The sequence below is a fragment of the Rhinatrema bivittatum genome, chromosome 3, assembly GCF_901001135.1.
Source record: "Rhinatrema bivittatum chromosome 3, aRhiBiv1.1, whole genome shotgun sequence".
NCBI classification, from domain to species: domain Eukaryota; kingdom Metazoa; phylum Chordata; class Amphibia; order Gymnophiona; family Rhinatrematidae; genus Rhinatrema; species Rhinatrema bivittatum.
Genome location: NC_042617.1, coordinates 229,495,756 through 229,518,752, shown reverse-complemented (window position 1 = coordinate 229,518,752; position 22,997 = coordinate 229,495,756). Strand labels below are relative to the sequence as shown.

At 43.5% G+C, this 22,997-nt stretch overlaps 1 protein-coding gene across 1 annotated transcript in view; it reads left to right on the top strand.

Moving 5' to 3' along the window:
* Positions 1-22,997, top strand: part of THBS2 (thrombospondin 2) — a gene marked incomplete in the record, with an annotated part of 874,147 nt that overhangs the window by 543,373 nt on the left and 307,777 nt on the right. Inside the window, 2 exon segments of the mRNA XM_029594286.1 lie at positions 424-531; positions 3,510-3,669. Coding sequence (XP_029450146.1) covers positions 424-531; positions 3,510-3,669 — 268 coding nt within the window.

Here is a 22,997-nt window from a genome sequence, read left to right as displayed (position 1 = left end):
CTGGAATGGTCACTGTCAGTCAGAGACAGGATTCTGGGCTTGATGGACCTTTGGTCTGATCCAGTATAGCATTTCTTATGTGTCTTATTAATGGTCTCCCAAACTGTTGCATTCTGCTGACAACAAATATCTAGTTTAAAACAATGACTTCTCTGTTGAATGACTTTATTTGACTTTGGAATTCACAATAACATGTGAAGTTCTTGGGATGCTCAGTAACCTGAAATGTCATTTCAATTTGCTAATGTATAGAATCAAAGAAAAACTATTTTTGGCAACAGTAGAGGTTATGTAAAACAATTTCAGTTGAATTTTGAAAATAAGCTATACATTGAATTTTATAGCCACCAAAACATATTCGGCACTTCCTTTCAATTTGACTTTTGTGCTAAGAGTATTCAAGGTAAACTATTTTTTTTATAGGATAACTGCCCCATGCTTCCTAATTCTGGACAAGAGGACTTTGATAAAGATGGCACTGGTGATGCCTGTGACAAGGATGATGATGATGATGGTGTAGATGATGAAAAGGTAAATTAAAGAAACAATACAGCTGTGTTATTCTTGAATTAGTAAATCAAATACTTTAGTTACTACATTTGTAACTATTAGGGATGTGAATCGTGTGCCCGATCGTCTTAACGATCGAAATCGTCTGGCAGGAGAAGAAAATCATGTTTGGCACGATTTTTTAGTAAAATAAAATCGGTTTTTCCGATTAGTGCGCACTAACGGGAGTTAGTGCGCACTAACAGGAAGTCAGCACGCACTAACTATTGTTAGTGCGCACTAACAGAAAATGATACAATTTTACACTTTTCAGGGCAGTTAAGGTCAGTTTAGGAATGAATATTGGCTGCCCTCTTATTTATTGATGTTACCAAGGTTCCCACTGACAATATATGGGGGATGGGAAATGGAAACGGTTGGTAGCTTGACAAAAAAAGTAATGTGATCAGTCAATGTGACTAGAACTTGTGCCCTATCCCTGATACCGGGAGTGTTGTGATCTTCCTGCATGCAATGCCGTATCCCTGATACCGGGAGTGTTGTGATCTTCCTGCAAGCAGTGCCCTATCCCTGATACCGGGAGTGTTGTGATCTTCCTGCATGCAATGCCCTATCCCTAATACCGGGAGTGTTGTGATGTTCCTGCACACAGTGCCCTATCCCAGTTACCGGGGGTGTTGTGATCTTCCTGCACACATACCGGTATCAGGGATAGGGCACTGCGTGCAGGAAGATCACAACACGCCCAGTATCATGGATAGGACACTGCGTGCAGGAAGATCACAACACCCCCGGTAACCTGGATAGGGCACTGTGTGCAGGAAGATCACAACACCCGGTAACCAGGCTAGGGCACTGTGTGCAGGAAGATCACAACACCCCCAGTAATCGGGATAGGGCACTGTGTGCAGGAAGATCACAACACTCCCGGTATTAGGGATAGGGCAGTGCATGCAGGAAGATCACAACACTCCCGGTATCAGGGATAGGGCACTGCATGCAGGAAGATCTCAACACTCCCGGTATCAGGGATAGGGCACTGCATGCAGGAGGATCACAACACTCCCGGTATCAGGAATAATGCATTGCAAGGTAGAAGATCACAGCTCTCGAGATCCTGCACAGGGCAGTGCAGAGAGGAAGATCACAACACTCCCGGTATCAGGGATAGGGCACAGCATGCAGGAAGATCACAACATGCCCGGTATGAGGGATAGGGCACTGCGTGCAGGAAGATCACAACACTCCCGGTATCAGGGATAGGGCACTGCATGCAGGAAGATCACAACACTCCCGGTATCAGGGATAGGGCACTGCATGCAGGAAGATCTCAATACTCCCGGTATCAGGGATAGGGCACTGCATGCAGGAAGATCTCAACACTCCCGGTATCCGGGATAGGGCACTGTGTGCAGGAAGATCACAACACCCAGTAACCAGGCTAGGGCACTGTGTGCAGGAAGATCACAACACCCCCGGTAATCGGGATAGGGCACTGTGTGCAGGAAGATCACAACACTCCCGGTATTAGGGATAGGGCACTGCATGCAGGAAGATCACAACACTCCCGGTATCAGGGATAGGGCACTGCATGCAGGAAGATCTCAACACTCCCGGGATCAGGGATAGGGCACTGCATGCAGGAGGATCACAACACTCCCGGTATCAGGGATAATGCATTGCAAGGTAGAAGATCACAGCTCTCGAGATCCTGCACAGGGCAGTGCAGAGAGGAAGATCACAACATGCCCGGTATGAGGGATAGGGCACTGCGTGCAGGAAGATCACAACACTCCCAGTATCAGGGATAGGGCACTGCATGCAGGAAGATCACAACACTCCCGGTATCAGGGATATGGCACTGCCTGCAGAAGATCTCAACACCCCCAGTAACAGGGATAGGGCACTGCGTGCAGGAAGATCACAACACTCCCGGTATCAGGGATAGGGCACTGCGTGCAGGAAGATCACAACACCCCCGGTATCAGGGATAGGGCACTGCGTGCAGGAAGATCACAACACTCCCGGTATCAGGGATACGGCACTGTATGCAGGAAGATCACAACACTCCCAGTATCAGGGATAGGGCACTGCATGCAGGAGGATCACAACACTCCCAGTATCAGGGATAGGGCACTGCATGCAGGAAATCACAACACCCCCGGTAACAGGGATAGGACACTGCGTGCAGGAAGATCACAACACTCCCGGTATCAGGGATAGGGCACTGCGTGCAGGAAGATCACAACACTCCCGGTATCAGGGATAGGGCACTGCATGCAGGAAGATCACAACACTCCCGGTATCAGGGATACAGCACTGCATGCAGGAAGATCACAACACTCCCGGTATCAGGGATAGGGCACAAGTTCTAGTCACATTGACTGATCACATTACTTTTTTTGTCAAGCTACCAACCATTTCCATTTCCCATCCCCCATATATTAAACCATCACGTCAGTGGGAACCTTGGTAACATGAATAAATAAGAGGGCAGCCAATAGGAATACATATTCATTCCTAAACTGACCTTAACTGACCTGAAAAGTGTCAAATTGTATCATTTTCTGTTAGCGCGCACTAACCACAAAAAAAACGATTTTTCACGATAAATCGGGGGAATTTCTATTGTATCGCAGTCTTTACCGATTAATGATGATTTAAACCTTATCAGGACAATAATCTAAATCGTTGAAAAACGATTCACATCCCTAGTAACTATGTTAAGTACCGTATCTCATATTTTAAAATAACATACTGTAGAAGCAAAATAAATGTTGACCAGTGAGAATAAGGGCTAAGGGTCCCTTATTTAAGAAGAATTTGTATTTTCTTTTTAAAGAAAAATGTTTAAATCTTAAAGCAGCAATACTATCTTTAAGGTAAAATATAGATTTTTCTTTTAATTCCTAAATAGAATAGCAGTGTTGCATAAAATGAACTAACAACCTGGGAACCAAACTGATAGTTGTTCAAAATCTTATATTCTTATTCTGTAGGATAACTGTCCACTTCTGTACAATCCACGCCAGTTTGATTATGATAAGGATGAAGTTGGTGATCGTTGTGATAACTGCCCCTATGTACACAACCCTTCTCAAACTGACACAGATAACAATGGAGAGGGTGATGCCTGCTCTGTAGATATTGATGGGGATGGTAGGTTTGTATTTTTCTAAAACAGGAATTTGCACCACACTTTAAAGTTATTCATCACAAGCTATGCAGCAGAATTCACACATCCATATGAATCCACTAGGGTTCACAACATGGAGAACTTTGCTACAACAAAGGAAGGAGTCATCACTGGTACACTGTTCTGAAAAATATCATAAGGTCCATATTCAGAAGCATTTAGTTAGATAACGCAGAGGTTTTCCAGCTATATGAATATTTGGGCACTTATCTAGCTAAATTTTAGCTGGATAAGTCAGTGGTGTTTTGGGATGTAACTGGGAGAAATCGAGTTAGCCAGATAAGTTATCCAGTTAAGTCTGGACGTCTCATACATCTATCCTAAAGTTAGCCAGATAATTAGGATAGCTGGATATATTCAGTGGCACAGTCATACTGCTTAATATATAAATTAAGTCAGCTGGATACGTTTATCTGGCTAACTTGCCTAGTTGCACAGCATCTGAATATGTGCCTCCTAGTTTATAACGAGGCATGAGAAGAAGACACCACAGCTAAAAAGTCTTATAAGGCACTCAAAAATGTGTTCAACATAAGGGAAGCACTGTACTATTAATATAACGCTGTATATTCCTTATCAACATACTGTATAGATATGGTGATCAGAACCAGTGAACACAGTGTATCACCAGAGATTTCTACAGAGATAGTATTACATCTTTCTTTATAATAATGATACCTCTAATCATGAACATACTGACTAGCTTCCTCAATGTCATCAGAGATGATGACCTACCAGGTTGCCTTTCTTTTTTATGACTGCTAGTTCTTTCCTTCCAAAATGCTATTTGGCCCTTGGAGTCAGCATCTGAAAAGCATGATTTTGCATTTGTTTGGATTAAAGCAAGACAGACGACAGTAGAGTACTAGGTAAGACTGAAGGTAAATCAAAAGTTCATTATGTTTTCAGTTATTTCTGGCAACATCCTAATGCTGGCCCAAGCCAAAGCATAAAGAAATAATGTCATATTGGCCTCAATATTCAGCTGTGGGCTGTCTAGGTAAATTACCTCGATAAACTTACCAAGGTAACTTAAACTGGATATTGTTGGGGAAGGTAGAAATTTCTGGTTAGCTTCCCTAATGTAGTGATGCATTATGGATGGCAATGCTGAGGCTACACAGAAGAGTTTAATATCCCTTCATATACTGCAGTGATGACTTAAGGCAGTACATCACAACCCCTAGATTCATCAAAATGCTATCATTTCGCATGGATAATGCCCGTGGTAAGAAAAAGGGGTGTGTTTATGATAATTTTAGACTTAATGCACCATGTGCTTCACATAGGTAGGGTATTGTGGAGTGTGTTAAAGTTTTGGTGCCCTGCAGTACTTGTATTTTGTGAGAGAGAGAGAGAGAGAGAGAGAGACTCTTTATAAGGCCTTCATAGTACTCAATTATTTATAACAATATAGGAGGGCTAGCTAAGAACTCAAGGTGAGGTTTTGGTGGTGGTTTATGTTTTGGGGCCAGTTTGTCATGCAGAGTGAGACGTACGAACAGCACAGTACACCTCAATGAAGATTTGACATCATTTGGAGTGAGGAAAGTATCCCAAAGATGAGATTTATACAATGTTCTTTCGCCCTGTGTAGAAATCTCATCTTTGTGAGACTTTCCTCACTCTGAATTATGTCAAATCTTCACTGAAGTGTACTGTGCTGTTCGTACGTCTTACTCTGCATGTCAAACTGGCCCCAAAACCTAAACCACCACCAAAACCTTACCTTGAGTTATTAGCTGGCCCTCCTATAGTGATATAAATCATTGAATATTGTAAAGGTCTCCCTAGAGGCTCTCTACTCTATTCCACTTCACTCCACTCTCCCTCTCCCCCTCCCCAAGACCAGAAAGGGCCATAACACAATTTGCTATCTTTATCACAAATTGCATTATGGCCATTTCAGACGTATCACACAGGTTAAAGCCAGGAAAAAAGGTATAGTTATTTGCAGCATTAAAAACATTTTCATTAATCCCACTCAAACCCCTCCCCTTCAAAAAATTTGCATTCACACCATGTGGCAACATAACTATCACATGGGTTATGGTGTTAACACATACGTTAGCACATTATCACAGGCGTTAACACCATAACCATTTTGATGAATGACCCTAAAAGCAAGCTAAGGGGCAAAGCATAAACAAGCCATAAACACAAATTCGATAAAACCAGTGATAACCAGTCATGATTTAATTCTAAAAAGATTGGAACATTGCATAGGGAAAGCGTAGCTCATGACTAATTAATAATTATTAGCCTAGTGAATATTTTTGGTGAAGTTCTCATTTTTTAACCAATCAGGCTTTTGATGCAGTTCTGAATTCTTGGTAAATAATAAGCATATCTGGGAAATGGTATAAATATCATGAGCGTATTATTATTGACATTTGATTTGTTTAATCTCTGTAACTATCCTTGTTTGGCATAAAGCAGAAGTGAAAGAAAAATATATAAGTAAGAACTGTAACTGAGTTTGCCAAGATTATTTATTTATTTATTTTATTTAAGTTTTTTTTTATATACCAACATTCAAGACGATAGTCCCATCATGCTGGTTCACAAGAAACAGGGGTGCGATTATAATAAACTTTACAATTTGAACAATAGTGCAGAAAAGCAGTTACATGTAACAAGGAAATCAATAACTTGGAGTAAGAAGGGAAATGTAGATCAGATAATTATATAAATATAACAACATTGTAAGAGGAGGCTATTAATGCTAATACTAGCGAAGTGTGTTGATTGATGGAAGTTAAATAATGTTGGAGTTAGGAAAGGGCTGTGTGAACAGCCACGTCTTGAGTCTTTTCTTGAAGATTGAGATGCTGGGTTCCATTCTAAGATCTGGGGGAATGGAGTTCCATATAGTTGGACCGGCTGTGGAGAAGGCCCGATCTCTAAGCGTGATGTGTCTGGTAGTTTTAGCTGGAGGTACTTGAAGTGTTCCTTTGTAAGCTTCTCTTGTCGGTCTTGTTGAGTTGTGTAATCGTAGTGGGATATGGAGATCAATTGGGGCTAATTGATGGATGTTTTTGAAAATGGTGAGAATGGCCTTGTAGATTATTCTGAAGTGGATGGGCAGCCAGTGGAGGCCCATCAGGATAGGGGTTATGTGTTCTCTTCTCCTGGTGTTAGTGAGTATACGGGCAGAGGCATTTTGGACCATTTGCAGTGGTTTGGTGTGTGATGAAGGGAGACCAAGCAAGATGGTGTTACAATAGTCCAGCTTTGCGAAAATGATTGATTGTAGAATCGTTCTAAAGTCATGTGTGTGGAAGAGAGGTCTTATTCTTTTCAGCACTTGGAGCTTATAAAAGCAGTCTCTGGTGGTTTTGTTGATGTTAGCTTTCAGGTTTAGGTGATTGTCAATTAGGACTCCTAGGTCTCTCACTTGTGTAGTATTTGGTGAGGCTGGATGAGTGGGTGTGAGGGAGCTGTTTTCTGGCGTGATGAGTAGAAGTTCTGTTTTTGATGAATTTAGTATCAGGTTGAGGCTTGTGAGAAGCTGTTTGATATTTTGGAGGCAGGTTTCCCAGTGAGACAATGTTTTTGCGAGCGACTCCTTGATGGGGATCAGGACCTGGATATCGTCAGCGTAGAGGAAGTGTTTGAGATTGAGGTCCGTGAGAAGTTTACATAAGGGTAACAGATAAATGTTAAACAAGGTAGGAGACAAGGATGAGCCCTGAGGGACTCCTACTGATGCGGGGTGAAGTGAGGATTCTTTATTATGAATCTTAACCTTATATCCTCTGTTGCTGAGGAAGGTTCTGAACCATGATAGGGCAGTTCCTGAAATACCTATGGCTGTTAGTTGGTTGATGAGAAGGGAGTGATTGACCGTATCAAATGCAGATGAAAGGTCGAGTAGGATCAAAAGGAAGGCTTGTCCTTTGTCTAAGCCTAGGATGATGTGATCAGTCAAGGAGATGAGGAGGGCTTCCGTGCTTAAGGTTTTACGGAATCCGTATTGTGATGGGAATAGTAGGTTATTGTCTTCAATGTAGTTTGAGAGTCGTGAGTTTACCAATTTTTCCATAATCTTGGCTATGAAGGGAAGGTTAGCTATCGGTCTAAAGTTGTTAGGATCGTTGGGGTCAAGATTTGGTTTTTTGAGAAGGGATTTGAGTGAGGCTAGTTTGAGGTTGTCAGGGTAGAATCCTTGTGTGAGGGAGCAATTTATGATGTCTGCCAGGGTTTTGGAGATAGAATCTGGAATTGATAGTAGTAGTTTCGCTGGGATGTGATCTGAAGGGTGAGAGGAAGGTTTCATTTTCTTTAGAATTCCTTGGATCTCAATGGATGAGGTTGTGTCAAGTTCTTCTAATCGAGTGTTGTTGATTGAGGGTTGAGGAGTGGTTAGTGGAACAGTGGGGTTAGAGGGGAGCTGAGATAGAAGACTGTTGATTTTGTTGCTGAAGAATAGAGCTAATTCTTCCGCTTTCGATTGAGCTTGGTCATGTGCAATCTCTGACTGATTTAATTGTGTAAGGTTGGATACATAGCTGAAAAGGGCTTTGGCATCGAATACAAGGTCGTGTATCTTCGAGGCGTAGTAGTCCCTCTTGGATCTTAAGGTGCTTGCTTTGTATTGATGCAGAGATGATTTGTAGATTGAAAGGGTGTTGTTTCCTGGGTTTTTGCGCCATTTAGCCTCATTTTGTCTTAGTTGGAGTTTGAGCTTTCTTAGTTCTGAGGAGAACCAGGGCTGTCTTTTGGAGGAGCATTACTTCTTCATTCTTGGCTGAGCACTCTTCCTGTAAGTACAGATAATAATAAGAGGAACTCATTTTTAACTACAGTGAATTCAGTCTAATTCTGGAGCAAAAACTAGGATATTAATAAATATCCCACATTATTCAGCAGTGACACCATGTCACTGAATATACCTAGGCAAACCCAAAGTTATCCGAGTAAGTTTACCTGGATAACTTTAGAATTGCCTCACAGTGTGACTGAAGATATCTGAATAGGGGATAGAATAGGAGAAAGTTCTTTTAATTGATAGCTAGAAGGGATGGTTTGGGAATATTTGTTGTAAACCGCCTTGATCTGCTTTGTAAGTTTGGTATTTGCGATATATAAATAAGAAATGAAATGATATCTTATCTGGATGACTCCGAATATTGGAGATACCCTGATAATTATCTGGCTATGTTTGGCCTAAAATGCTCCCAATGAGTCTGGGTAAAATTTATCTGTTTAAATCAGACCTAGTCTGTTCAATGTGATTTTGAAATCCATTGTTTTGTTAGACTAAGTCCCTAACGGCCTACAACCTTTTTCAATATTGACTTCATCATATTTTGTAAGGATGTCCAAAGGCAAATTTTTCATTATGGTTCATTTATTTGTTTTGTAAGTTGCCTCCATTCATTTGGTTCATTTCAAGCAAAAACGTTTTTTTTGTTTATTCTTCCATTCATTTTTTGTTTTCATTAAAGTCAATAAGGGAGCTCAGAATTGGGGTTTTCTAATCAATTCTAATGAAACATGGGTAGATATCATCAGAAGGGGGAAAAGAATGCCAAGAGCTTAAGACTATGGTAGAGTGACTCCAAAAGTGGCATAAATAGACTAAGGGTACCATAAAGGGGCAAAAGTGTAGGAGCAGCAAGAGGGGCAAGAACAATCCAAGGCTTCAAAAGAGGGCATCAACAACAGAGATATGTACCTTCGAAGGCAGCACAAAAGGGGCACGTTGGCACTAAGAGTGTCCTAAGGCACCATGAAAGGGGAACATGAAGGGGGAATTAAGAAGAAAAGGTTATAGGAAAACCCCCAAGGTACCAATAGAGAGACAAAGCAACATAAAGGGGCCAATGCATTACAGTGCGCTCAACTGAGCGCACTATATAACCCCCAGTCAGACGCGGGTTAAATAGGTACCAATCCACCTCCAATGCAATGGGATTAGTGCCTATTTAACGCATGTCCGACACGGAGTGAATGGGATAGCGCTCATCAATTGCAAATGCATGTGAATGAAATTATTACTCATTCACTCGAAAAGCAAAAAAAATAAGTGTGTCTCTCAGACACACATTTTTCGCTCAGCTATTAACGCCTGCCTGGAGGAGGCGTTAATAGCTGAGCGCATTGAAAAGAAGTACAGAAAAGCAGAAAAAAATGCTTTTTTGTACTTCTCTAAAAAGTTAAAAAAAAACTCAGCTGGCCGCATTAAGAAGACCGACGCCAATATGCTGCGTTATGAAAACCGATGCCGAGTTTATTAGCGTTGGTGTTCATAAGCAGCAGATCGCCGGTAACTGCGACCCCCCTAATTATAATATAGCATGGCGCTCCCCATGCTTTTTTTTGCATCGGCCCCAAAGAGTGGCATGAACACCCCAAGGCACCATGAAAGGTGCAAAGCAGCTACCAACAATGGCAAGAACATCCCAAGGTATAGAGTTTGTAGTATGGCAGTAAGGCTGAATGGCAGCAAGACCCTCAATGTGGTACATTAATGATACAGTAGCAAGGCAAAGTGGCAGCAATGTCCCCAAGGTGTAGTGTAAGGAGTATAGCAGCAAGGAAGGGTGAAATCAAGACCTTCACAGTGTAGAGCCTGGGGAATGGCAGCAAAACTGAGTAGCAGCATGACCTCAAAGATGGTACATCAGGATGTGATAGTAAGGCTCCCAAAATGTAGCATAAGGGGTATAACAGCAAGAAAGAGTAGTAGCAAGTTCTCCAAGGTGTAGAGTCTGGGGTATGGCAACATGGCTGACGGATAGCAAGATCTTCAAGATGTAGCATAAGGGATAGAACAGAAAAGTAGAGTGGCAACAAGCCCCCTGTGATTTAAAGTCTGGGATATGGCAGCAAGACTCCTAAGGTCCTTTCAGTCATCCTGCCACTTGTATGGAAATTCTGGAAAAGCCAGTAAAGGTGGATTGATTTTCAAGAAGATCAGCTTTTCCATCAACTTTGCCTGCTCTTCCAGGGGTTGCTCTCAACAATCTCAGTATCATCTACCTTATCTACCTCCTCACTGGAGGCTAAGACAACAATGGTTCTTTATGGTATTGCTGATTAAAATATTCAAAATCCTTCCATTTCTTTTTTAAATGCTCTTGAAAATGTAAATCCTTGTAGAGCTACCTAGGAAACCTCCACAAATGAGAGGCTGCTTGGGAACCAAACCCCTCCAAATCCATCCATACCAGCGCATGATCTGAAATTTCTAGAGGGCCCACCTCTGCTCCTCCAGCTTTTGAAAAACTTGAGAGTGACAGCAATATGTAATACACTCTAGCATGAGAATCATGCGCCCTTGAGATGTGTAACCTCGCTCCATGGGATGAAGATTATGACACACATCCAGAAGAATAAAAGATTTGCATGAATAATGGATATCCTTCATTAGAGAGATAGATAATGAGGGATTCATAGGGTATCTAACTATAACTGGATCATAAGTAACATTAAAATCTCCTCCCAGCCCTATAGGTATGTGAAAATATTGTGCAAGAAAATTAAATACCACTGCAACTGCTGCAAAACGCCGCAGCCAGAGTCCTAACCGGCAAAAGAAAATCAGAACACATCACCCCTGTTTTGAGAAGTCTTCACTGGCTCCCTATCGAGCAGAGAATCAAATTCAAAACCCTTACAATAGTGCACAATGCCATATACAAAAAGGACAACACTACACTCAACAACATGATCCAACAACACAAACCTCAACGAAACACCAGAACTGCCCACAAACTACTCCTAGACATACCCTCACGTCCCATGGCGAAGCTTACGAGCACTAGAAACAGAGCCTTCTCCATAGCAGGACCAAACTTATGGAACTCCTTACCACAATACCTAATCTCAATGAACGACAGCAAATCCTTCAAAAAAGAACTGAAAACATGGATATTCAGCCAAACGTTCAGAGATGGCGTGGGCTAAACGACTTAACTCCACCATCAACAATTTCCATGTCGGATGATCACACTAATATTACCTACTGCTCTCCTCCCCCTTCACACCTCCCCGCTACACCGCTCTCCACCTCCCGCTGTCCCCTCATAACGTGCTCCTATAACGATGTAATGATCTAATAATCCCGCCGTCCGTTTTTCCTTACCCCTCCCTCCTTTTTCCCCCCATCCGTGCATAGCTCTCTGTTTTATAGTCTTGTATTTAGAAATTTGTTTTCAGTTTTAGGCTGCTTATAAATCTTAGTTGACCATTATGCGTTCCTCGTTCAAGCGATTAACAGTTTTCCTTTAACAGTTCGATGTAATATTTGTCCTACTATGTTCCATTTGTCCTACTATGTCCTACTATGTTCCATTACCAGTTCGATGTAACAATTTGTTCTACTGTAAACCGGGGTGAAGGCTAATTGCTAAACCTCGGTATATAAAAGCTCCTAAATAAATAAAAATAAATTAAATGTACAAAAAATTGATGTGAGTAAATGTTTGAAGTGTACCCATTACCTAACACTATAGGGAGCAAAATAAGAGGCCTTCCACAATGACAAAAAGTCCCATGGGATCCTGGATTATTCTGTCCATCTGAAATGGAATAGCTTGATTTATCAAAATAGCCACCCCTGCCCTACCTGTCCAGAGGCAGCAGAAAATACCTGCCCCACCCATTGCTTATGCACCTTTGCATGTTCCTCATCCATCAATTTTGTCTCTTGCAAAAATGCTATGACTGCCCTAAACCTCTTCAGATTCCTCAGCAACTTATACCTTTTTACCACAGCCCATATGCCACAAAATTATTCTAGTGGTAGGCATCATATATCAACAAAAAACATCCTATACCACTGAATATAATATTAAAATTCATATGAGTTAGTGTCCCCCAGCTTAGACACTAAGGGGCAGATTTTAAAACCTGCGCGCAGGTGCAGATTTGTTCGCACAACCCGGCGCGAACAAATCTACACCCGATTTTATAACATTCACGCAGCCGCACGCATGTTATAAAATACAGGGTCGGCGCATGCAAGGGGGTGCACAATTGTGCAACTTGCACGTGCCGAGCCGCGCAGCCTGCCTCCATCCCTCCGAGGCCGCTCTGAAATTGGAGCGGCCTCGGAGAGAACTTTCCTTCCGCCCCCCCCCCCCCCACACCTTCCCCTACCTAACCTGCCCCCCAGCCCTACCTAGAACCCCCCCCTTACCTTTGTTGAAGTTACGCCTGCCGGCCAATGGCCGGCCCACAATCCTGGACACAGCGGCAAATGTCCGCTCTGCCTGGAGGCTCAGGCCCTGCCCTGCCCCGCCCCCCAACCGCCCACGCCCTGCCCCTTTTTGCGAGCCCTGGGACATACACGTGTCCTGGGGCTTGCACGCGCTACCGAGCCTATACAAGATAGGTTTGGCGTGCACAGAGGGAAGCAGGGGTAGGTTTTCGGGGGTTGTGCATGTATCTTACGCATACAACCCTTTGAAAATCTACCCCTAACTCTCAGAAAGGTCTCCCAAAATTTTCCCTGGCCTGAAACAGGTCCCCTCCAACCTCCCCTCCTATCACACTCTCTTCAGGAATTCCTTGTCTAACTCCAAACCTTTTCCCCTTCTCCATCCCTCACACCCTGCCTCCCCCTTATGAACACCTCCTTCCCCACCCCTTTGCAGACATCCACGACTCTCCTATTGAGAGTAAGGAATTCTGTGATGTGATCAAGCACTGATCCCCTTCCTCCCCATCATAACTGAACATCCACTTCAGCACACATATTATTCATCTCCCTCCAACTTAGTATCCATAACTCAACATTAAAGATGTGAACTGCATATACATTCAACTTATGTATGGTAGTTCATCTATATTCCCCTGAAATGTCCCCCAAATCCTTATTGCCATCTATATTTACAACATAAATGTCAGAAACAATTGGCTATGTATTATAAAGATAAGCTACATGCTTCCTTCCAGAGCAAGTGTTTTGTAAAAGTGACATTTTGATGCAGCAAAGTGAACACCACCTGTGCGAGCACCTGTACCATTCTCCATGTTATCCAGATGAAATCTCTTTCGCCTGCTCATTTCATGCCCAAAGCATTCGCTTTTGGCGAGTGCACCCAGGCATCTTACATCATGTTGACATGGAGTTTTAGCAGGTAGTTACTCTGCCTTGTCCTGTATATCAGCGCTTCTCAACCGGTGTGTCGCGACACACCAGTGTGTCGCCAAGCACCGGCAGGTGTGTCGCGTGCTCCCGTTCTCTCCCGCTGCTCTTCCTTCCCTACTGCCATTGCCACCGGGCTATCAGTACGTTCAAGCCCAGTGGGAACGGCAGCAGTGGTAGAAGAAGCAGTGTGGCACCTGCGGCTGGCCTTTTCTTCTTCTTGCGCCCCCCCCCCCCCCGTGACCCGGAACAGGAAGTGATACGCGGTGCACGGGAAGGAGAAAGAGCCATGCCGCGTGTAAAAATAGCAGCGGCAGTGGCAGCAGCAGCGGCCCCCGAGCAATCGAAGCAGCTAGTAATCGGGAAAGGAGACAGCAGCATGAGCCTCCTGCAGCCAATGGGATTCTTCTTTCTTTGCCTGTGGGGGCTGGAGGAGGAGGCTGCTGCAGCTACCATTTGTGCTCGGGGGGGGGGGGGGAAGAGAGGAAGTGAGTGAGAGAAAGAGAGAAGCAGCCAGCCAGCCTGTGTGTGATTGAGAGCATGTGTGTGATTGAGAGAGTCTAGTCAGAGAGCTGATGTGTGTGTATATGTGAGAGACAATGAAAGTGACTGCTCAGGGAGATGACTGATGTGTATGTGAGAGTGTGAGAGAGAGAAAAAGCATGGAAGTGAGAAATCTGGGTATGGGAGTAAGAAGCCTGGTGTTGTGGGGGGGGGGTGAAAAAAAGCATGGGAGTGAGAAGCCTGATTATGTGAGAGAGAGCATGGGAGTGGGAAGCCTGTGTGTGTGTGCATGCATGAGAAAGAGAGAGACTGGTTGGTAAGGTGACGGTGTGTGTGAGAGAAAGAGACTGGTGTGTGTGAATGTGAGAGAAAGAATGTGATTCAGGGAATGAGAAGCCTGTGCACATGGAGAGCGAGCATGGAAATGAGAGAGAGACTGGTGTGTGTGTGTGGGTAACAGAGAGAAAGTGATTATGGGAATGAGAAGCCTGTGCATGTGAAAACAGTGAGCATGGACGTGAGAAACTTGTGTGTGTGTGAGACTCAGCATGGGAGGGAGAAGCCTGTATATCTGAAAGAGAACATGGGAGTGGGAAGCCTGTGTGTGTGTGTATGTATGAGAGAGATCAGCTGACTGGAGTGTGTATGTGTGTGTGTGTGTGTGTGAGAGAGAGAGAGAACGAAAGTGATTATGGGAATGAGAAGCCTGTGCATGTGAAGAGTGAGCATGGGAGTGAGAAACCTGGGTGTGTGTGAGACACAGCATGGGAGTGAGAAGCCTGTATATCTGAAAGAGAACATGGGAGTGGGAAGCCTGTGTGTGTGTGCATGCATGAGAAAGAGAGAGACTGGTTGGTAAGGTGACGGTGTGTGTGAGAGAAAGAGACTGGTGTGTGTGAATGTGAGAGAAAGAATGTGATTCAGGGAATGAGAAGCCTGTGCACATGGAGAGCGAGCATGGAAATGAGAGAGAGACTGGTGTGTGTGTGTGGGTAACAGAGAGAAAGTGATTATGGGAATGAGAAGCCTGTGCATGTGAAAACAGTGAGCATGGACGTGAGAAACTTGTGTGTGTGTGAGACTCAGCATGGGAGGGAGAAGCCTGTATATCTGAAAGAGAACATGGGAGTGGGAAGCCTGTGTGTGTGTGTATGTATGAGAGAGATCAGCTGACTGGAGTGTGTATGTGTGTGTGTGTGTGTGTGAGAGAGAGAGAGAACGAAAGTGATTATGGGAATGAGAAGCCTGTGCATGTGAAGAGTGAGCATGGGAGTGAGAAACCTGGGTGTGTGTGAGACACAGCATGGGAGTGAGAAGCCTGTATATCTGAAAGAGAACATGGGAGTGGGAAGCCTGTGTGTGTGTGTATGCATGAGAGAGGTCAGGTGACTGGTGTGTGTGAGAGAGAGAGAGAAAGAAAGTGATTATGGGAATGAGAAGCCTGTGCATGTGGAGAGAACAAGCATGAGAGTGAGAGACTGGTGAGTGTGTGTGTGTGTGAGACAGAGAAAGTGATTATGAGAGTGAGAAGCCCATATATGTAAGTAGTACATGGGAGTGGGAAGCCTGTGTGTGTGTGTATGGCATGAGAGAAACTGTTCAGGAATGTGACTGGTGTGTGTGTCAAAGACTGGGAGATGATTGGTGTGTGAGAGACAGAAACTGGTCATGGGGGCATAACTAGTATGGTGTGTGTGTGTGAGACATGGGCACCAAAGAAGAGGACCATGAGTATAGAGCTTAGCTTCTACTGCTGCTTCTGGTGTGTGCCATGGCCTGCATGGAAGGGGAGTAGGAGAGCTGCTGGAGGAGGTAAGTAAAGATGGCTTTTTAAGTTTATTTTTCTTGATTGACTGCCATTTTAATTATTTAATATTATGTGATGTCTGCTTTTTTGAAATATTTTATTGGTGTTTGGAGAATGTTTAATAGTTTTTATGAGTTTTTAATTGTTGGATGTTATTCTGTTCATAGCTGTTTTGAAACATTTATTCTGCTTATTAGTATAGTTTTACAATTATTTCTATGTGGGGATCTATAGTTGCTTGCTAGTTCTGTTTTCCTAATAAGAGATGTATTGGTTTTTAGGGCCTGATTTAATATTTGTAGTATTGCCTTTTCATAGATAGGGTTGCTCCTGTTTGAATGTATTCCATAATACAGGTGTAACTGTGTGCGGATTAGTTTATGTGCATTACTACAGATCCTTGGAGTATGTTAGGTCGGTTCTGTCTCTGTTACCAAGATGAGATATTTTACTAGCATGTAAGCATTTGTATCAGTCTTATTTATTGTATTTTCTCAAGAGGACATGCATTGGTGGTAAACTGCTGTCTTTTCATAAGTAGGGCTATTGAGCCTGGAAGTGAGATGACACCAGAACCAGAATATCTTTTTTGTAGGGTGAGTTGTATGGGGAATGTCATAATTCTGCTTTACATCCATTATTGTGGGTCAGGGGGGTTCCCGTGGATGCAAACTGTACTTTTACATCTAGCCCCGTGACGATCATGGGTCAGTGTGTCATGCATGTGAGAACCATCTGTCAGGTGTGTCCCGACAGAAAAAAGGTTGAGAACCACTGCTGTATATAACCAGTAGCAAAAGAGAAAATGGTTTCTTCCATCAATTGTCCACTAGTTATTAAGTACTGTACAGTGCCGCCTCAGTTCAACCATTGGTGAAACCAAACATTAACTTCCAACCATATTAAGTCTCAGTAATACTGTAATTCAAATTAAATCCAAACATTTCATCCAGCCTTCCAGATTTTTGCTTTTCCAGCTTGGCCTTTTCCAGATGGTCACACACCTGCATGGACCCATCATGCCAAATACACAGTCAGGCAGGGTATTGCGGCGTAAACTTAACCTGTTTCTCCACTAGCGCTGCGCATAATGGTGTGAATTCCTTACATTTTGAAGCCAGATCAGAAGAATAATCTTGGAAAAGACACACACCATTCTCTTGATATTTCAAATTGTGACACTTATAAAATGCCTGGATGATAGTTTGCTTGTGCACAAAATTCAGAATTCTAGCAATGACGAGGCATGGCCTAGTTTCCCCTTCCTTTCGATTCCCCAGCCAGTGCGCACGCTTGATCACCAGGCTGCTTTGTAAATCCAATAAGTTTAAAGCTTCAGGGAGCCACTTTTCCAAAAACCCAGACAGATTACGGTCTTCTATCGATTCAGAGAGACCTACATAAGAACATAAGAACATAAGAAAATGCCAAACTGGGTCAGACCAAGGGTCCATCAAGCCCAGCATCCTGTTTCCAACAGTGGCCAATCCAGGCCATAAGAACCTGGCAAGTACCCAAAAACTAAGTATATTCCATGTTACCATTGCTAATGGAGGTGGCTATTCTCTAAGGGGTACATTTTCAAAAACAGCGCGCGCACGTACTTTTGTTCGCGCACCACACACGAACAAAAGTATGCTGGATTTTATAAGATGCGCGCGTAACCGCGCGTATCTTATAAAATCCGGGGTCGGCGGGGTCGGAGCGGCCTCGGAGGAAACTTTCCTTCCGCCTCCCCTCACCTTCCCCTCCCTTCCCCTACCTAACCCACCCCCCCCGGCCCTATCTAACCCCCCCTACCATTGATGGCAGATTTACGCCTGCCTCTGGCAGGCGTAAATCTGCGCGCTCCAGCAGGCTGCTGGCGCGCCATCACTGGACCCAGGGGCTGGTCCGGAGGCCTTGACCACGCCCCCGGGCTGGCGTCATGCCCCCGGCATGCCTCCCGCCCTGAAATTCGCGTCGCCCACCCGACACCCCCCCGACACGCCCCCTTTGCAAAGCCCCAGGACTTACGCGCGTCCCGGGGCATGTGCGCGCCGCCGAACCTATACAAAATAGGCTCGGTGCGCGCGGGGGGGGGGTTTAAGGGTTACGCGCTTAACTTAAGCGCGTAACCCTTTTAAAATCCGGCCCTTAATAGCAGGTAATGGACTTCTCCTCCAAGAACTTATCCAATCCTTTTTTAAACACAGCTATACTAACTGCACTAACCACATCCTCTGGCAAAAAATTCCAGAGTTTAATTGTGCGTTGAGTAAAAAAGAACTTTCTCCGATTAGTTTTAAATGTGCCCCATGCTAACTTCATGGAGTGCCCCCTAGTCTTTCTACTATCTGAAAGAGAAAATAACCGATTCACATCTACCCGTTCTAGACCTCTCATGATTTTAAACATCTCTATCATATCCCCTCTCAGTCTTCTCTTCTCCAAGCTGAAAAGTCCTAACCTCTTTAGTCTTTACTCATTAGGGATGTGAATCGTTTTTTGACGATTTAAAATATCGTCCGATATATTTTAAATCGTCAAAAATCGTTAGGGCCACGATACAATACCAATTCCCCCGATTTATCGTCAAAAAATCGTAAATCGGGGGAAGGGGGAGGGCAGGAAAACCGGCTCACTAAAACACCCTAAAACCCACCCCTGACCCTTTAAATTAAATCCCCCACCCTCCCGAACCCCTCCCCCCCAATGCCTTAAATTACCTGGGGGTCTGTAGCCTTAAATTACCTCCGTAGCGGCGGTCCGTAGCTAAATCGGGGGAAGGGGGAGAGCAGGAAAAGCGGCACACTAAATCGTGTAGTCTTCAGCCGGCGCCATTTTGCAAAATGGCCGCCGCAAAATGGCGGCGGCCATAGACCAAAACGATTCGACGCAGGAGGTCGTTCCGGACCCCCGCTGGACTTTTGGCAAGTCTTGTGGGGGTCAGGAGGCCCCCCCAAGCTGGCCAAAAGTTCCTGGGGGTCCAGCAGGGGTCCGTGAGCGATTTCCTGCCGCGAATCGTTTTCCGTACGGAAAATGGCGCCGGCAGGAGATCGACTGCAGGAGGTCATTCAGCGGCGGTCCAGAACCCTCGCTGAGCGACCTCCTGCAGTCGATCTCCTGCCGGCGCCATTTTGGTGTATCATAGATCTTAATTACAGAAATTACTTTCACTTTTGTGTAATATAAGCTAAGTCAGAAAACATACCTATCTTGCATACTTTATACAGAACATCATAGTACCTAAGAAAATGTTTTAGAAGCAGTTCCCTATCTGTATCAAGCACCACTTGAATTAACAATGTAGCTGATGTTACTGATTCAGAATCAGAATTTTCCAGAATTTGGGAGATATCTAAACTATCGAACTATAAGAGAGAAAACTTTCCATCTGTATTTATTTTTCCTAAGGGACTAGAATATATTTTTGAAACAGGAAGAAAAGTAGTAGAAAGAACCTTTAAAATATCCAAAACATAATTCTTAAACATATTATAAGGTGAAACCAGTTTATCCTTGGGAAAATGTATCAAATGCAGATTCCTACATCTAACCATAGAGGGTAACTTTCAAACAACTCTGCACAACCCCATATACATGCATATATTGGTCCTCACAAATTACACTCATATTTTATGATTTGCATGTATTTAATTGTGTAGATTATAAAATACATGAATCTATCATAGAAAATATATGTGCATATGTTTTATTTGTGTAAATGTTTGCATGTAAGTGATTTTGTACAAAAATATTTGCGTGATAGTAAATGTATGCATGTATGTTTTTCTGCAACATGTGTGAAATTCTGTTTCTTTCAGGATGGTTTTATTCCACAATATCTCCCCCTTCACCCATGGTATGGCAATCAAATTTCACCACCAGGGTCGTATCAAAGCTTTCATCCTGGTGGTGAGGAATGAGGAGTTCCTGTTCCACATCTGGTGGTTCGGAGGAACCTGCGTATGAACAAGCAGACCTGGAAGGGCCTGCAGCTAGAGTTTAATCATGGAGCCTCCTACCCACATGGGGTAAGTACTAAGCGAAGCGGGAAATAGGATGGATGGATAAGGGTGTGTTTGGGGGTGGGAGTGGCAGATAGATTAAGGAAGGAGGGTGGGGAGGTAGATGGAAGGAGAGTTTCAGAAGGGGGATTGACAGAACATTTTATTTATTTTCACAGACAACAGCAGCTTTGAGTAGGAGGAGGAAGACCCTCAGAGGCCCTTGGCCTCTCCAGTGGGAGCAGCAGCTGTGGCCGCTGCAGGGCAAATGCTGCCACCACCATCATCCAAGGACTGTACAGCAGCATGACTACCACCACCCTCCCTCTACTGGCCGCCCCAAGCCATTGCCAAGAAACCCTCTCCCCTTAGGGCCTCCTCCTCCTCCTAAGGCCCCAGAATCTTGGATGCATTACTAAGCAAAGTTGGTGGGCAGGTCTGTCGAGAGCTTAGTCAGATTTGCTGCAGCACCCCATGGCAATAAAGTTCATATCTAGTTAGAAGCCTCTGCTCCTGGACCAGAAGGTAGGACTCTAGATTGCACTGGGGTTGCTATGAGGAAGATGGGGGAGGAAATCCATGGCCTGTGGGTCTACTTTAGGTAGATGGTGAAAGTGGTGGAGTGACTCACCAATGCTCAAAAGGGCTATCCAACAGCTCTTGAACTGATAGCCACGAGGCGTCTGTTGTTTCTGGACCCTTTTTTAATGTAAATAGTTAACTCCCTAGATTTTTTCACCTCTTTCCCAATTTTTATACTGTACATAGTTTTAAATTTAAATACTTTATATAAAATTTGGTAATAAATTCAAATCTGTGTGTGTGTCCTTAATTTGATGTATACTAAGGTCTATTTCTACCCCGAGTTCAGTTTTTTTCCGGACAACCTACTGCAATCACTTTCTCACCAACAAACTGCTATTCATGTAGCTTGCCATGCAGCTCTGTCTTCTAATCTCTTATCCACCACTCATCTACCCCTATAGCTGCCTTTGTGTAACTTCTGGTTATTTGGCTCTGCAATGTATATTAATCTTCCCAAAAGACTTTCTGTAATGGACACAAGACTTCAGAGATTAAGGTCTATTTTTACCTCTTATCTTCTCAACAGGCCTAACATGTGAGTGCTGCCAAGCCACAAGCAGAAGTATAGTTGGTCTGTAGAGAGAAAATCTTCTTTATTTCCCTATTACTTTTTTTTTAAATGTATTTATTATTTATAAGTTTAACAACTTACATTTCAAGAAAAGAGACGTCTTGATTTCAAAACAGAGAAAGCATTAGGAAAAAAACAAACATGTTACAAATCAGCATAGGAAATAATATCTCTCTCTAAACCCCAAGTCCTTAATATGGGGAACCAAATACCACTACCACAGGTATAACTTTATCTGTAAATACGGAAAGGATAAAGATCCTGCTATACGAAGAGCTACTATATTATTCGGACCCTAATACCAGTTTTTCACTTACTCAATTGCAGTAGGAGAAGAACTTAGTACAGGTATAACTTTATCCAACAGGAAAGAAGAGAGCTGATTTGGGGAGAAAAATGTATATGAAAGACCATAATATTTGACAATACATTTACAAGGAAATCTGAGGAGAAATAATGTTCCAATCTCAATAACCTTTGGCCTTAACAGCAAAAAGTGTTACCTTCTTCTCTGGGTCACTCTAGACAAATCTGGGAACACACTGACTTTAAGATTCATAAAGGTATCTGAACGATGGCGCAAAAACGTCTTTAGTGTCCATTGTTTATCAGCTTCAAGAAGAAAGGACACCACTAAGGTTGCAGGAGTGACTAAGTCCTTCTGAGATCTTTCAAGCAGTTCTGTTAAATTCATTATAGATGGTTCAACTGGGGTCAAAACTTGAACTCCCTTCTGATCCTCAGAGTCCTTCTTTTTAAAAGGAGGGATATAATAAACCTTAGATGTAAGAAGAAGGGCCTGCTCAGGAACTTTAAGAATTTCCATCATGCATTTTTCCACATATCCTTTGGAGGAGTATAATGGTTCTTTAGGAAAATTTATAAAACGAAGATTTTTAGCTCTAAGCTGATTCTCCATTTGCTCCAACCTCACGGAGAACATCTGGTTTTCTTTAATCAAGGATGTATAGATGGAAGATTTTTTCTTTGTGACTTCTTCTATTCACTCAATAGATTTCCTATTTCTCAAAGCTTCGTTTTCCTCCTCTTTCAGATGATTACCAAAATTCCCCAAATAGGTTTATACAGGGGCCATTTGATTAAAGATATTAGTGTTCAAAGTTTGAATTGCCTCCCAAATGGAATTTAAGAAAATTTCAGCAGGTCTTACCAGATCTGATTTCCGGTAATAACAGTGCTTCTCCAACTGAAGGCTGAGGCCCAGTGCTCTGGCATCATCCCTGGCTCCCAGCGTTGAAATAAAGAAATCAGAGACCATCTATGGAGCAATTCCAGCCTCAGCCTGTCCTCCAGAAGCTTCATCAGCTCTGGGTTCTAAGGACAATCGTGGCTGGTCTGAAAATCTATCCTCTGCTGGGTTAGCTGGGGCCATTTGAGCCTCCGGTGATAAAGTTGTTCGCAGCTCAAGGGAAGTGTCAGGTAACACTTCCTTCCAAACACCTCCCAGCACGCTAACTCCCAGATCTTCTACCCTCCATCGATCATGAGCGTCTATCGGGCCAAAAATCACTGGTAAAGGTACAGGCAAGGCTTCTCTTTCCCCAGCTTGACATTTTCTCACAGAATGAGGCATTTTAAACAAAGAAACGGCGAGACCAAAATGGAGAAAACTCATGTTCAGCAAGCAGGGTCGGCCATCTTAGGTTGCCAAAAGTCTGCTTCCCCATTACTAAAGTAATGCGAGGGGAGAGTAGGAGCACACTATACCTGGCCCT